The sequence below is a fragment of the Dermochelys coriacea genome, chromosome 1, assembly GCF_009764565.3.
Source record: "Dermochelys coriacea isolate rDerCor1 chromosome 1, rDerCor1.pri.v4, whole genome shotgun sequence".
Lineage (NCBI taxonomy): Eukaryota > Metazoa > Chordata > Testudines > Dermochelyidae > Dermochelys > Dermochelys coriacea.
Window position 1 is genome coordinate 226,978,493 of NC_050068.2, and position 16,346 is coordinate 226,994,838.

The following is a 16,346-nucleotide window of genomic DNA, read 5'->3' on the forward strand; positions in this document are numbered from 1 at the left end:
ATGACTTAAAGTAATTCCAAGCCTCCTTCACATTCAGATACTTGAGTTCTTCAATCCAGTCCACTTCCCTAACTAATTCCCTTAATTTTTTAAGTTTGCCCTTTAGAAATCAAGGATCCTAATTGGAGATCTATTTGTGTTTATCCTTCCATTTAGTTTAAATTAAACTGAATTTGCTCATGATCACACAAACCCAGGTTGTCCCCTACAACCAGTTCTTCTATCAGGTCCTCACTATTCACCAATACCAAATCTAACATGGCCTCACCTCTTGCTGGTTCAACCACTGTGATAGCTGTTGTCAGCTATCACATCCAGGAAAATCTGGGCTCTACTATTATTAGTAGCACTTTTCCTCCAATCTACATCTGGGAAGTTAAAGTCTCTTATAATCACACAATTTCCAGTAGTATTTATTTCATGAAAAACATTAAAAACGTCTCTATCCATATCCAAATCAGACCCTGGGGGTCGTTAGCATACCCCAAGCACCATCCCCAAGGAAACATCTGGTAGCTTTCTTCTTCTGACCTATGTGACACCCATATCAGCCTCCATCCTGTTCATGCAAAACATTGCCACCAAGATAGTCTTCTTGGCCTGTCAACCTGATCAAGTCCCCCCTCCCGCTCCCATCTTCTCCATGGCACCAAGTTCAGGTTTTGTCTCATTGCCTTCTTGGCTCTACATAAATCTTTTCTTCCCTACTTATCTGACTTTGTGTCTTATTGTATCACACTCCCCACCAATCCACCTACAAGTCCAACCATTTCCATGCTTTCTTCCGCACCTTCCCTGAACTGGTCCACGAAGCTATTACCTTCTCCTCTTTTAAATGCTTCCTGTAGACCCATTTCTTCTGCAAAGCCTACAACAAACTGAAACTTGCCAACTAAGACTTCTGCTTATTCATGCAGTATATTTCTCTCCGAAAAATTAAATTATTTGCACTATCACGAGCACTAGCCTTTGCTGAATAACTACATAATTTTACAGATGTTGTCCCTATCCTCCTTCCTCTTGTATATACATGCAAACCATCCCCTCCCTTGTTGTGTCATGTCTGAAATTGGTTTGTAAACTCCTTGGAGTTAGGGGTCATGTTTTTTTCTGGATCTTGGAAGGTTCCTAGCACCCTTTTGGGAGCTATTAAAATAAACAAATATAATAATACAATCATTGTAAGAGCAGCAGAGTTGCTGCTAGCAGCACCAGTCTGTGTTCCTGATTTCATCCACACAAACTACTGGCCTGAATCCCTACCCCTCCATGTAAGATCAGTTGGCTTTTCCCTCTGAGCTACAGGCAAGTTGCTTTTCATCATTTTTTTTTCTAGAACTAGAGTTATGATCATCTCTCGTTTCCACTTGAGACCTATGAAAAATGTTTAAAGGAAGCACAGATAGACCAGACACCACAAGAGGTATTTTAGTTCACTGTTGTTTTAAGTAGGATTTTGCAAAATGAGGCCCTGTTCCTGCTCCTCCTTTTCAGGCCCTGATTTGCCATTCAGCAATACAAACCTAATCTATCCAGAAAATTAAATAAATGATGACACTTTGCACTCCTGTAGTATTGTCTGCATTAATCTCAAAGTGCTTTTACACACAGGAATTCATTGAGCCTCAGCACCTTTGCAAGGTACTGTAGGTAGATATTATTGTCCTCATATTGCACATGGGGACTTGAGATGCAGAGAAGTTAAATGTCAGTCAGGAATTCTCCTGTTCAGCTGGGTATGTAAATTAGATCAACCGATTCTTATATTTTGTGTGCAAGACCATCCTTCTTCTCCTATACATTACAAAACATATACCTGGCTTATTTAGTTAAGTGCCATTTGCTTTATGTCCTATTGTTCAAAACTGGACAGTTTCCCTCAGGCAAGTGCCATGGCCAGTCATAATTCTATATATGGCATATTTTTTCAGACAAGAACAAATGTGGGGAAAGAAAACTACGGTAGCTACAGAGTATCAGAGGGGTAGCCATGTTAGTCTGTATCCACAAAAACAACGAGGAGTCCGGTGGCACCTTAAAGACCAACAGATTTTTGGGCATAAGCTTTCGTGGGTAAAAAAACCACTTCTTCTGATTCATGGAGTGAAAATTACAGACACAAGTATAAATATACTGCCACATGAAGAGAAGGGAGTTACCTTACAAGTGGAGAACCAGTGATGACAAGACCAATTCAATCAGGGTGGATGTGGTCCACTCCAATAACTGATGAGGAGGTGTCAATACCAAGAAAGGGAAAATTGCTTTGTAGTGAGGCAGCCACCCAATCCCTAGCTACAGAGTGATCTTGATAATGTTTGTGTATTTTTTAAAGAATCAAACAATGCCTGATCGGTAATCTATAAGCCTCAGCATTCAGTGCACATTTCGTTTGTTAAGAAGGAGACAGAAACTAATGGACTGTTTGTTTATCTGCCAGTAATATCATTAAACTTAGACATTGTTGACATGTATTGTCACATTCTGAAATCCAGCAGTGCCACATACGACCAGGCTAAATCCAGTGCCCCATAAAAACATTTTACTTCACATCAACATTTCAATACGTAAAAAATACAGAAAGGATTTTACTCACAATCCAGAAGGAGAATCCTTTCACAAGCATAAAAACACATACATAAATCTGGGCTCTGACCAGAGTATAAAATATACATGTTAAACACAAATAACTGTGGAGAAATATTCCTTGGTTTTCATATATACATGCTAAGACAAAGCAAAGCAAATCTCATGCTTAAAATCCCATGCTTCAGGGAGTAACCTGATCCCATGCGTTTCTTTGTGTCCTATGTACAAGTCCTTTCTAAACCAAATGATTCTATGGACCCTTCTAATATAGGCCAGAAAATTGCAACACATGCAGGAATTTACTTACATATGCCTAACTGCCAGAACCTCGAAAGACAGCAGCACAATCTGCCAGCAAGGAATCCCTGCCTACTTATATGTTTTACAATTACAAAGTTGGAAAAAACAATAAATTTAACCTGCCAATCAATGTTGAAACAGTTACAGCTTCAGCGAAGTACTCTGTAGTTACAATGTAAATTAATTATTCACCAAAAATTGTTACCATTCTATTTAAACTGTAGAGTGAAGAAGAAGAAGAAGAAGAAGAAGAAGAAAAAGCAGCAGTAGCAACTGGAGAAATTTTACCATTAAAATCTTCTATGGTATACTTCTAACTGCTTGAATTATAATGGGGGAAAGACAATTTTAAAGATGAAAATTTCCATTTGCAATTAGATTCATTTCTCAATTGATATATATTTAAAATTTCCCCCAAATTTATGCTGAGGCCAAATGAAAGTCTGTAAAATCAGATCAGATGAACCATATGTGACCAGACAGGGTGAATATTAAATTGATATAGACTTGAAAGTCAAGTTAGAAAGCTACCTTGAGTTATACTCCTTTGTCCCTTTCGATCTACATCTTCTGATATTACTGATAGAAAATACTGTACTCACCCACTGTCATGCCATCCATGTAACGCTTGACGATATCAAAGGAATCCCTTAGATTTCCTTCTGTTATGTCAAATATGATATCTGCCTGGTTGTCTGGTAACACAGGTGTTATGGCACGAAGAAAAATAATCTCTGTGAATAAAAGCATCACAAAATGTGTTAAAAGGTTCGAAGTCCATTTAATGTGGCTAAGCTCAATACTCAGTCTACAAAATTAATTATGTTGAGCAATAGATAATGTGCCATTTTATTTCAAAACTGGTAAAATATTCTTTTTGAATTTGCACATTTAAAAATAGTCAAGGTACCTTTTTTTGGTGGGGGCTGGAGGAGTGCTTAAGGAGATCCCTATTTCTCCCTAGCTTACTATTCCAGGCCACCACAGTTAAGAGCCCTGCAGTCAAAGTCATGAGTTCTTTTAGAGTCTGAGAAGACCACTCCAAATATCAATCAGCGCTTCAACCTGGTGCCTCAAGACAACCATGAACTGTTCCCTTCACTAGGGAATGAGTATAGTGCAATGCCTCCAGGACCCTCGAAACTGATGACGTGTGCTGAAAAAAAATGGAGATCAGCCCCTGAACTGATTCCCTTTGGTAGCAACACAGCTGCCTTAAGTATGGCCTAAGAAGTTATGGTGGCTGCAGCAGTCCCATCAGGACCACTGTGCTAGCCAAGGATCAGGCAGGTCATGTAGTCTGCCCCACCCCCTCTCACTCCAGACACATTCCCTCCTATCTCCTAAATGGAAGGGTTGGGGAGTGGGTAGCACAGAATTTCTGTGAGGGTGAACCCTCAGCTTCCCCTTTAAGGCAGCTCTTTATACTTTTCACTGAGGCAGCACTACCAGGGCTGAGATTCTGGCTCACTGATCTCAAATGAAGGCATGAAGATTAATTAAAAAAAAAAATCCCATCTTTGAGAGATGTGACAATTTTGTTTTATGATTCTTCAGTTTTTCCAGAAACCTTTCCTGTAACTGAATCTGGTCTAAAGTATCTCAGTGCAAGACAGTGAGAAACCCCAGAAGGCTCTGCGCCTCCTAGGGATGACACCTGTGTAACTGAGGTTCTGAAAACAAGTAAGAAAACTGACATGGAGAAATAGCGATCTTCCATAGTGATTAAATCTGCTACAGAGGTCTAAGAGAAACTCCAACAACTGTGTACAGGTCTTCTACTGAGATCAGACATACTGGCACATTTGGAGAAAAATCTCATCTGGCAGGAAGTGAGCGAGGAACCCTGAAATTTCTTATATAGATTAGTGCAGTGAAAGCCCTGATCTCACAAAATGTTACTGAATGTGCATCCCACACATGAATGGCACTGACGGCAAAATTCCACCACGGAGTTGTAGGTACCTCCCAGTGAAAGCAACAGGAGTTGTACTCAAAGATTAAAATGTGGCCTTTAGTCTGTAATATTATTTTTAAAGGCTGAAAGTGAATGTTATGCTCAGAATGCTGAAGGACTGATAATCCACAGGCACCACACAAACAACAGCAGCACAAGCTTTCTCACAGGCCCCACCAAAGTGCAAAGACTGGCTTTCAGGAAACACCCTCTTCAGGGGGAAGAAGGATGCTCATTTTTGATGAATTGGCCTTTCTGACAAGAAAGACAGCAAAGATGCCAGTCTGTGGTGATTTTCACAATGTAGAACATTTTATAATAGAAACCATACAGAGACCATCAATTCATTTCACATAATTCATCAAACTAACCATCAGATACTAACACGATTTGGTCATTACTGACTTTGTTTCAAATTCAGCCAATGGCCTAAAGATGGAAGGCAGGATTTTTCAAAAGGGTCCAAATGACTGGGGTGCACAAAGGCCCCTGGCTTTCAATGAGACTTTGGTCCTAATCACATAGGTGATTTTGAAAATACCCCCCAACAAGCTCTGAATCCCATTCCACTCTCTTGCAGACCTCCTTAGTTTATTTAATGTTAAAAATCTCAACTGGAATTTAAAACATTTTTCCAATAGGTCAATAATCATCAATTTAGACTGAAAAGTGCCAGTCAGATTTGCTCTTGTAAAACTCAGAGTGAAATCCGAGCCTCATTGAAGTCAATATAGTTTTCCATTGACTTAAATGGGGTGAAGATTTTACCATTGGGAAGTGGGTAAGATCACTTTCCTTTTTCATCTAACCCCCACTCACCCAATCTTGTAATTTGAACAAAGAAAAAGGGCGTCAGAGTCTCATTTATATTATGCCCACTTTAAACTGCTCTGGCAGAGTAATATGAATTTCATTTACAACCACCTCCATGCCCCTTTTCACAGCTAGAGCAGTGCACAATGGTCATAGTGCACATGAAAATTCAGGATCAAATATTCTAGATAAGAACCTGTACGTGTTTGAGCTCAGAATGATTTTTTGCCCCACAAAGGTATAAACTTCTGATCCATGACTAGAGCTCCCAGGCTCTATGGTAATACAAAGAGTAATAAATAATTATGAAGGAATACATGATAGAATTTGGGACTGTGCAAACATTTTACTGCACTGACAGTTATTCTAGCTTTAAGCAAGGATTTTCAGGTGGGTTTTTTTTTAAATGTTATAAGCTATTAACTGGAACAAGGAACACTTACCTTCAGGCTTAGTAAATTCTTTGAATGTGGGTAGTGAAATGACTGTGTGGGAAATTGTATGGACTGGATCCACCATACACCTGACATCATTTGGTCGGCAAGACTTAATGCAGCGAATAGTATCTGTCTTTTCAAGTCCGACTCTACGAGGGAAAACAAAAAGATTAATCATGAAAACGAATTACTTTGTTTTGCAAGATGGGGAACCAAAAGCTACAATGGATAAAAGTATTCATTATTCCCCTCAAACTCTTAGTCAAGTGAAAATCATCCAAAACTACAGTACTGTGGAATAATTTGGCTTGACTGAGAGTTGCAGTCATGAAATCCTCAAGACTGGATCTCTAAACCTCAGGACCTACTCATTGCCCCCCCCCAAACAAAAGGACCATCAGTTCAGGGCTAGATTCTCACTTGGTGTAAATCAGCTTCATTGACTTTAGTAGAACTACAGTGAATTACATAATCTTAACATCTGGTACACAGTGCTCACTTTGGTATCAAACATTCATCCAAAGCTTAGACAAACTTCTCTAGTCTAGAAATCTGGCAGGAAATATCATTAGGGCAGGTATTCTCACATGATTTATAGCACAAGAGCCAAAGGAGCCTTTCTTTCAGCGTTTTCTGTACCTCCCCTCTCCATCCAAATTGAGGAAAACAGAGAGGAATGGAAATTGGGTGAGGGAGGGGGAAAGGTTAATTAAATTATTCCAAACCCCAAAGGTTTCATTTTGAGTTTGGGGAAATGGTAAGGGTCAGTTCATATTATATCACCACCAGCTGCTCATTCCTACATGCAAGTCTATTACAAATTAAACTACTTCTCACTTTTGTCCAACTCGATTGAATTTAAAGTCACTTATAGTACAAGAACTTCACACAATACCCCGTCTGTGTTCCCTGAAGATAAAAGGGTTGTGCCGAGACTTGCAATGTGACTTTCCCTAAGCCCTACAAATGATCTCAGCTTTGACCTGCCGATTTCTTCACATTTCCAAGCAGAAAAGAAAAGTTTGTAGTCTCAGGATTTATAGTTGGAGGGAGGGAGATTAAAAGATGTAAAGGGAAAACTTCACACAGAAGAGAAAAAAAATAAAAATTGAATCTTTACTTTGTCTGATACCATCAAAAACAAAATATTCTTGTTCTTTTCAAATTCTTCCCATGCTTACTCATTAAAGCAAACAACTTTGCACATGATTGTGTGTAAAGCAAAAAACACTAATAAAAGAAAATAATATGCAATATTTAGGAAACTATATGCTCTACAGATATAAAGTGATACAGCACAACTGAAGTCAGTGGAGCTATGTTGATTTACACCAGTTGATGATCCAGCCTATTATTCTTAATTAAGATTTCATGCTTTAGGATTATCACTACACTGGTTAAGAAGGAATTGCAATTTCCCATCTCCTACCCACGTTCAACATTGAAGATTTTCCTAGATATGTGATAGGGTAGTGTGGAGGTTCCTTCTGCTTGAAACGTTGGCCCACTTTTGAATGTTAATTCTGGACGTGATGAAACAGTGGTCTGACCCAATATGACAAATCCTATATCCTTACTCTTGAACTTGTCACATACTGTTTATCTTCTACATTGAAAAGAAGGAACTTCCAGTTATTCAACACTGTTGATTTCAGAATAAGGGTCTGCTAAATTATACAATTTGGTCCCCAGACTAAATCAGCCCATTTTAGCAAACATCACAAATGGAACAAGGAGTAGGGAGGAAAAAAAACCCACACTAGTAACTTTTTTCCTTTCTTTTTAGGGAAATTTTTCCTCTCTTTATAGGGAAATTTAAGAATATGAAAAATGAAAAATATATTGTATTCAGAAATTAGTGCACATGGATCCACAACTCACTCCCTCTCACATGCACACACACATATGATATCATGTGATCAGATAAGAAAAATAGTTAACTACCAAAAAATGCTTACTTCTTTTTCCCCTCTCAAAATTACACTAATCATACAGGATTAGACCAATGCCAATTTTAAAATAAGATAGTGCTCATCAGGGCTAGTTATCACACATGGATAGAATAGGAGAGGAATAATTCCCAGACTTCCAAGGAGGCACAACAGTTGTATCTAGGCTTGGAAAAGGAGATATCGGATCTTAAATCATGACAGTGGGTGAAAAGGCTATATCAGGTAATTTTTAAAGGTTTCTATTACATAATATATATAGATGGTCTTTTCCCTAAGAGACCTGCATGGTTGGAATCACAGTAACTAAGTCAGTTTGGCTTTACTTCCAATAACATAAGGAGTAAATTTTTCACAATGAAGGTAATTAACCAATGGAACAATTTACCAAAGGTTGTGTTGGATTCTCAATCACTGGCAATTTTTAAATCAAAATTGACTAGTTTTCCCCAAAAAATATACTCTGGTTCAAACACAAATTAGTTTGGGGAAATTTTATGGACTGTGTTATGCAGGAAGTAATATTAGATGACCACAGTGGTTCCTTCTGGCCTGAGAATCTATGAATGTCTCAATTTCTCTCTGCACTTGTTGCAAAAAAACAAATGCAATTTTGGGATGCATTAACACAGACATAGCATGAAAGTCATAGGAGAGTATAGTACCGCTCTGCTCGGTGCTGGTTAGGCCTCAGCTGGACTACTGTGTCCAATTTTGGTCATGAATGTATAGAAAGGATGTAGAGAAGCTGGAAAGGATGCAGAGCAAGCAACAAAGATGATCAAAGATATGGAATGCAAGCTTTCTGAGCAAAGGCTGAAGGAACCGTGTAAATTCAGTTTGGAAAAGGAGATTAAGGGGGGACATGGTAGTGATCTTCAAATACTTCAAAGGCTCCCATAAAAAAAAAGGAGAAAAGTTGTTCTCTCTTGCCACAGAGGGTAGGACAAGAGTTTGAACAATGGGTTCAAACTACAGCATAGTAGCTTTAGATTAAATCTCAGGAAAAACTTCCTAACTGTAAGAACACTAGGACAATGGAACAGATTTCCTAGGGTGGTCATGGAATCGCCTGTTCTGCAGGTTTTCAAAAGGTGGCTGGATGGTTTAGACACAACAAACCCTGCACCTTGGCAAAGGATTAGATTAGATGACCTTTGCGGTCCCTTCTAACCCTATTGTTCTGTGGCTCTGAGTGGCTGCTTCCCCCTTTTCTCTGTCCCCCTTGCTAAAACTCATTTTCATACTTTAGTTCTTTCACACCTTGGCTACCTTAACATTCCCTTCTCTGACCTCCATTCTTCTGATGGCTCTGCTAACTTCCATAGTATATCCCAACTACAACTGCCAACACCACCATCCTCTTCTATTGATGCAACCACACCATCTCTGTCCTCAGGTCCCTTTTGGGACAACTTCTTTCGGGACCTAGTTCAGATTCCTTATCTTCACCTTCAAAGCTGCACGCTGCTCCGACTACCTTCAGTTTATTTCCTTCTCATACTCCTCCTGCACTTAATCTTAGACTTTGCTAAACGCTTTGTGTTCCTCTCCTACTTGTGCCTCTTTCCACAATGGCCACTAAGTCTGGAACAGATTCCATCCTGTGTGCCAAGATGTTTGCTCCTTCAAATCCTTTCCTTCCTTTAGGCTTGCCTTTATCACAAATCTCAGCTCCAGAGCTATCTGCTACTTCCTTAACGCTTGCTCAAAGGAAAAATAAAGAAAAATCCAGTTGCTCTGATTATTTTCTAAATAATGCTCCCTTGAATATTTTCCTTTTTTCTTGGGTTGTCATTTTTCTTTATGTTGTTTAATTGTCTTATCTGGAAAGACAATGGTGCTATATAATTATATATACTTAAAAGTCTCAAAGAAACTTAAGTAGGAAAGCTTTTGTCTAATATCATAAGATATGGGCTCTGTGTTCTTAAATTACTTGCTCAATACGCACACACAATAAAATGATAGTATTTTAGAGTACTTTGGGCCAGATTCTTGCACTGTTCTGATTTTCCCCCCAAATGAGTATATATTAATGCTGCAGAACTAATCTTATTTTTATAGTCAAGTTGACACTGGCCTTATGGGGAGCAGCCCAGGTAATGAACTTGTAACCACATACACATAGATGCCATATATTATCAGTGGGATTAGAAACTCCTTTAGCTTAAGTAATATAGGCTAGTGCTTTCAGTATGTAATGTTTTGATTCTATCCCCACTGGTAGCCCCTGGTACCTTTATAAGTATGTGGTGACAGGCTCATTACAAATTGGCAAGCCCGATGAAACTTGATCATCTGTGAGCCGCTTGGGATTAGCTTTACTTAAGGAAGCATGGAATATATTGGCTAAATGTTGTGATCATGTACTCATCTAGCCGTTGGCTCACATTGGGGATATAAGTCTATAACTTATATGTAATAGTTCAGCTCAGTTGGTCAAGGCTTGTGACACTGGTACTGGGGGTCCCAAGTTCTCTTCCTACTGCTTATCTGTGGTGTGTGCATTTACGTGACAATGGGTTATTTTATGCTCACACAGATTATTCCTGGCAGGAGCAATCTAGATAGGACAGGGATAATGCGAGGCCATGACTGAGCATTCATGTTAAAATATGTGGACAATTCCCCCAGGTCTGTTCATTTAATGTTTTATTCTTGTTAGCTCTGCAGAGTCAGTACAATGACAGGAGAATGAACTAGCATCCCTGCTGGTTCACGCACTAGTAGAATTGCTAAATGAGTTCCAGTTGCATCCTCTTCATTACTGGTGATCATACAGAACTGAACAGGAACCAGATTTGACCTTCAGAATCCAGGTTTGCTTTTCAGGGTTGCTAGCAAGGAAAAAAAAACCAAAAACCTCTTTACACTTGTAATGTTATCAGCTTTGATCTGGAAGCCAGAGAGAGAGAAAATTGACATGGAACCCAACAAAACATCTTTAATTTTTTTCTCCAGAGACACTTCAAAATATTACCACTTGACTAGGGAGGCGCTCACTGTTTGCTACTAACGAAATGCACTTATGAGATTGTTGCTATTTTCCTACCATTAGTTTTGACTTGAATGGACGTTCCATGTGTGAAAGGATGAAACAGCCTTAAAAACTTTCATTTAGGGGAGTTCACTTTTGTATTATACTTAAAAACTAAGGATCAGATTCTCAGCTGGTGTAAATCAGACTCATTGGCCTCAACAAAGCTATGCTGATTTATACCAGCTGGGAATGAAATCCTAAATTTTCAAAAGCGACTCCGTTTTTGAGTGCATAACTTGAGACACCTTAAAGGGTTTTGAGTTTCAAAACATATTAGCCACCTACTCTCTGAAAATCAGATGCCTTAAAGATGTTCCAGTTTGGGCAGCCTTAACACAGATGCACCCAAATCACCGTTGAGTTCTGAAACCAGATGTATCAGTCTGGGCATCTTCAGAAAAGTTCTAGTTGCACTGCTGTAAAAAAGCTATCTATGTCCTCAATCCTTTGTGGGTAGAAATTGCGCTGAAGGTCCCCTAGGAACCTCTATTTTGCCCCTTATATAATGATATATGCCATATATAAGAAACACTGCCCACATTGAGATGTTAAGTGATGAAGAAAAGTGGAGAACTGTAACAATGATAAATAAATTGTACGTGCAGCATGCAATAGATGAATTGACATTAAAACTTTATTAAAATTGAAGAAAAAAATAAAAAGCCACTGCCAGAGGGAAAAAATAGCCACCGATTCCTGCATGTTAGGGATCAAAGCTGTGCAGAAACAAAGACAAAAAGTTTGGCAATAAATGTGCTGACAGTTCCATGGCGGAAAAGTTGCATTTGAATGGTCAGAAGAAGGTCTCTGGGCTCTGTGATTTGCTGCTTCATGACCACAATACCACTGTAGCTGTTCACTTTTTTTGTGGTGAAAAAACCCTCCTCGTTCCCGCTGATGATGGACAGCAGAATTTTATCCCCAGGGACAGCATTGGAAGGGCCCATGCGGAAAATGTCGGTAGGTACTTGAATGTTGGTAGGAAAAGAGAGGTGATAGGAGGTTATTCTCAAAGGCAGGCTCTGGCACTCCTTATTTTCATTACAAGGCAAGCGCTCACAGCGACTGCAAGAAAAGTGAGAACACAAGACAAGAGGAGGATTAACGTACATTTAGCAAGCGTGGTAGCAAAAGGGGGGGCAGTAGGGGTGAGAAATGATATGCTGACTTGCGCACTGTATCCATTCTCCAGTATGACTGGCTCAATCATAATGCAAACAGACATTCATTAAATAAGTATGTACTTGTTTGTAGTTTGTGTTTTCAGGAGAGAGTTATACCACTTCTAGAAGAGTTGCCCTTTCCATACACTCGCTGATATGCTGAACTAGAATGGAGTCTGAGATATCTTACCATGGGTGAAATGTTATCAGAACTTAGCCTCCAATTGTCTAGGATCCTCTTTAACAGAGTTTAGCTTCTTTCAAAAACAGTAGATTTTGTTTTGTGGTCTCATGTCTAGCAAACAAAGGCCTATATTTTCTCAAGTGACTAGTGAATTCGGGGTGCCCAAGTTCTTGAGATACCTTATAGATCCCTGTTTTTATGAAAGTATCCACTCTCTAAAAATCAGACTCCTTTAAGGTTTCCCCATATTAAAAGAAAACCCGAAAGTCTCAAAAGTTGGAGGCACCCAAGATCACGTCTGTTAACCCGTGGCAGTGCAGAGGAAGACTCCTGACCCTAACCATGACAAATTGGCCAATTTATTTTGAAGAGGAACTTCTTCCAGAGCCTAGCAGGGTGATCAATGCTAACCTGTGTAACCAAGAGAACCAGCTCAACTCAACGTATAACATTTCTAAACAGGCACTGAAAACCAGACTCAATAGCCTCGTTTCTCCAGCCCATGCCCTGGACCAATAAACCTCACGCTTACAGACCTGACTCAAAACGAAATATCAATAGGAAAAATCTCAGTACGCTGGTAGTAGTCTTCCAACCTCTTGCTGACTGCTTTTCTTCTTCCCCCCTAACTCCCAGCCTCCATAAACACACCACATCCACAAATCCATCTGACTGTGAATCTGCCAATCATGCCCACAACAAAATGCTGGCCAGTCAGAGTGGCAATGGATTGGCAGCCCTAGTCCCACCAGAGGCACTGTAAGTCATTCTCCCTGCAAAGGCAGCACTCTCTTTCCTTTCAGCTACTGAAATAAGTGAAGCTTCTCCTGTAAAATATGACAGACGGACATGGACATTAACATTCATAGCTAATGGGGAACATTATCGTATGCTAACATGTTAATCAGAATCTGCATATGTCAACTGGTGGGTTTGGGAACTATATTTTTACCATTAGAGATTCACCTAAAATGAAGACAGGTTTGAAATTCACACTAAAAATAGACCCAAACCACTAAGTTCAGTTCTGGATCTGAACTCCACGTCCAGGATCTTAGGATCCAGGGTTTTGTTCCAGACCGCAATAGAGTTAGGGGAAAGACATGATATTCTGTTCTGGATATTTAACTTCCGCAGAGTTTGCGGTTGTTCAGATACATCAGTAAAGTTCAGGCTCATCTTATACACAGCCATTCATCAAGTAAAATTATATATGACATTTGCTAAACTCAATGAGAAAATTAAATCCAGGTTTTGGGGTTTTTTGTTTTTAAGTAAGTTAACCCAGTGCGTTGCCATCAAAACATGCAAGTCATGTCCTCTCTATGCTTCCAGAGCTGATAAGAACTACATTAATTATTTGCAAAAAAAAAAAAGGTTGTTTGCATGGGCTGCTCTTCACTGAAGCTTTGCTCAGGCACAAAAACATTACTTGCTTCCTGCCACGTCCCACTTGGTAGAGATGTGAGCACCTACTCCATTTCCTCCAGCATGATGCAACAAATAGGCCCCTTACAGGCTCATATTGTGTCCAGATTATGTAAATCATAAGCCTCTGAGCAAGCCACACTAGGCTTTTTTGCACATCACCAATGTGAGGTGGCCGTGCGCATTTTAAGGCCCTTTGAGTGTACGCAAATTGAATACCGTTGGCAGACTAATCATTTTTAAAAAGCAAGATCAAGAGCACTCTGGGTTTCTGTCAGAACACACAGTATAGTCATTTTCACAACAGGCCACTAACCTGTTGAACAAAGTGTGTTTAATTGTCTAAGACCTGAATCCTCAAAGACTTAATAATGATAAATAACAATAATACCTAGCTCTTATGTACAGCTTTTCAACTTTGGAGCTCAAAAGGTGGTCAGTATCCCCATTTTGTGGGATTCCTCAGTTTATGGGGAAACTAAGGCAGAGAGGGGAAAGTGTCTTGGCCAAGATCACCCAACAGGCTAGCAGTAGAACTTGCATGTACTTAATTTTATTCATGTATGTAAAGAACAGGCGTAAGTTGAGGTCTAATTGTGCCTGACTGCTCTGATGATATGTAAGCTATATATTGGTTTTTGCATTTTTTCCATAGCATACAATTAATTTTACTTAAGAAAATTCATGGCATTTGTTTTTTTTTGTTTTTTGGAAATGTTGTTAGAAAGGTAAGATGCTGAGTATGAAATCATGGAAAATATTCCCTCATACAGATGGCTTTTTGGAAGCATTTACAAATTCATGCGCACACAGAAAGATACAGATGATCCATTCTTCTGCTAAAGTCAAATTAATTTTAAAATAAAAGTTCATGTAAAAAGAAAAGCTTATTGAAAAGGACATTCTGCTGATTCTGAAATGTTATTTGTGGAGACATATGTCTGTGGCTAGGAAGTTAGAATTTTTTAAAATTCATGATCTTTTATCTCATAGTTTGGTGATCCACACTCCACACTTCACTGTGGGTTTTGTGAATGTGTATTGACCCATCAAATAGCAGCAAAGAATAGTTAGCAAATATTATTGCATTCAAAGTACCAGAGTTCAATCTGGAGTCATGCCCCAAAATAACAGTAAACAATGAGTATCTAAATCCCAATGTACTTTCTAGGCCCAACATTATATTCTTCCCCTCTGCGGGTAGAAGAAAATCATACAGTAGGGAATTTAACAACCTAGTGCTAACAAATGAGCAGACCAAGACCAGGGGTGTAGATCCAACTCTGTGGTATTGCACTATGGATTAGCTGGCCATCGTGTTATTGAATCCTGCTACCACCAAGTGTCGCTGTGGGTAAAAACACTAAGGAACCTATTTAAAGGAAGGATTGGAGAAGGGGAGGGATCTGGATACCAGAGAAAAAATAAAACCTGGTGTAGCAGAGCAAAAATAAAACTGCTTAGAGTGGAGCAGTTCTGAACAGCTCTTTATAATTCCTGCAAACCTCTGAAATCATGTTAGAACCATGGTCCTGAAAAAAAAACAAACAATTACTAAATATTGCAAAAAAACTATGCCTGGAACCACGCATAATTATTTTAGATCACTGTTCAGATGTGTTTTCTTTTAAAATGATATTACTTGACTTAACATTGATCACAAAGGATTACTGAGACCTTTGTTTTATGCGCAAAATATTGGTTCTTTAAAAAATAAAACACTCTGCCAAACAAAGAGACCTCATTTTTAAGGAAATAATAAAGTATTCTATATCAAGGAAATTGTTAGAAGAGAAATTGTTGTGATGTTCTTAGTTTCTGAGACTGGCTTTCCCTTGATACAAAGGCTACTTATACAATTATGATGAAAAGAGTTAAGTACATAAAGTCCTCATGCACTGATGAGAGAGTATCCAGATCCTTTTGATGTAAGGCTTTGTACTCAGCAATGGATCTATGGCTCTGGAATTTATTCCACAAATAGAACCCTTATCAATATGCTGAATGAAGGACCTAGTGATACAACCAGTGCTGAAATTTGGCTCTGTTTTTGTGTGTTTATAGGGTGCATATCAATCTCTGCACTCAATAGAGGCATGTTAGAGTCCTCTACACAAGCATGTTGCTATATCCTCATGTCTTCACTATTTGAACTGGAAGAGTCATCAGACACTGGGCATGGTTTGACCAAGTGGGTAGACTCAGCTCAAAACAATACTAAAGAGCATAACATCAAAAAAACTTTTGCTTGTTTGTTTGGATGGAGAGTTTGAAAGGATGTTTATGCCAACCTTAGTTGAAATAACTTGGGTTCTTACTATCTGCCACTCTGTGCTCACTAGAGAGCTTACTTAAGAACAAAAGAATGGACATATTGGGGATCAGACCAATGGTCCATCTAGCCCAGTATCCTGACTTCCAACAGTGGCAGGTGTCAGGGCCTTCATAGTGAATGAAGGGAACAGGGCAATTTATTGAATGAT

The 16,346-nt window shown here is 39.1% G+C and overlaps 1 protein-coding gene across 4 annotated transcripts in view; it reads right to left on the reverse strand.

Annotated features, from left to right (window-relative positions):
* The window catches only part of FBLN1 (fibulin 1), a 170,231-nt gene that overhangs the window by 27,843 nt on the left and 126,042 nt on the right, over positions 1 to 16,346 (reverse strand). For 2 of the 4 annotated variants that reach the window (XM_043515253.1, XM_038387548.2), the window contains exons 15-16: positions 6,103 to 6,245; positions 3,492 to 3,623 (exon numbers count right to left, since the gene is read on the reverse strand). In XM_043515253.1, coding sequence (XP_043371188.1) covers positions 3,492 to 3,623; positions 6,103 to 6,245 — 275 coding nt within the window. Of the gene's footprint in view, positions 1 to 3,491; positions 3,624 to 6,102; positions 6,246 to 11,704; positions 12,154 to 16,346 lie in introns of those variants that run through there. The other 2 variants (XM_043515259.1, XM_038387549.2) reach the window with 1 other exon arrangement.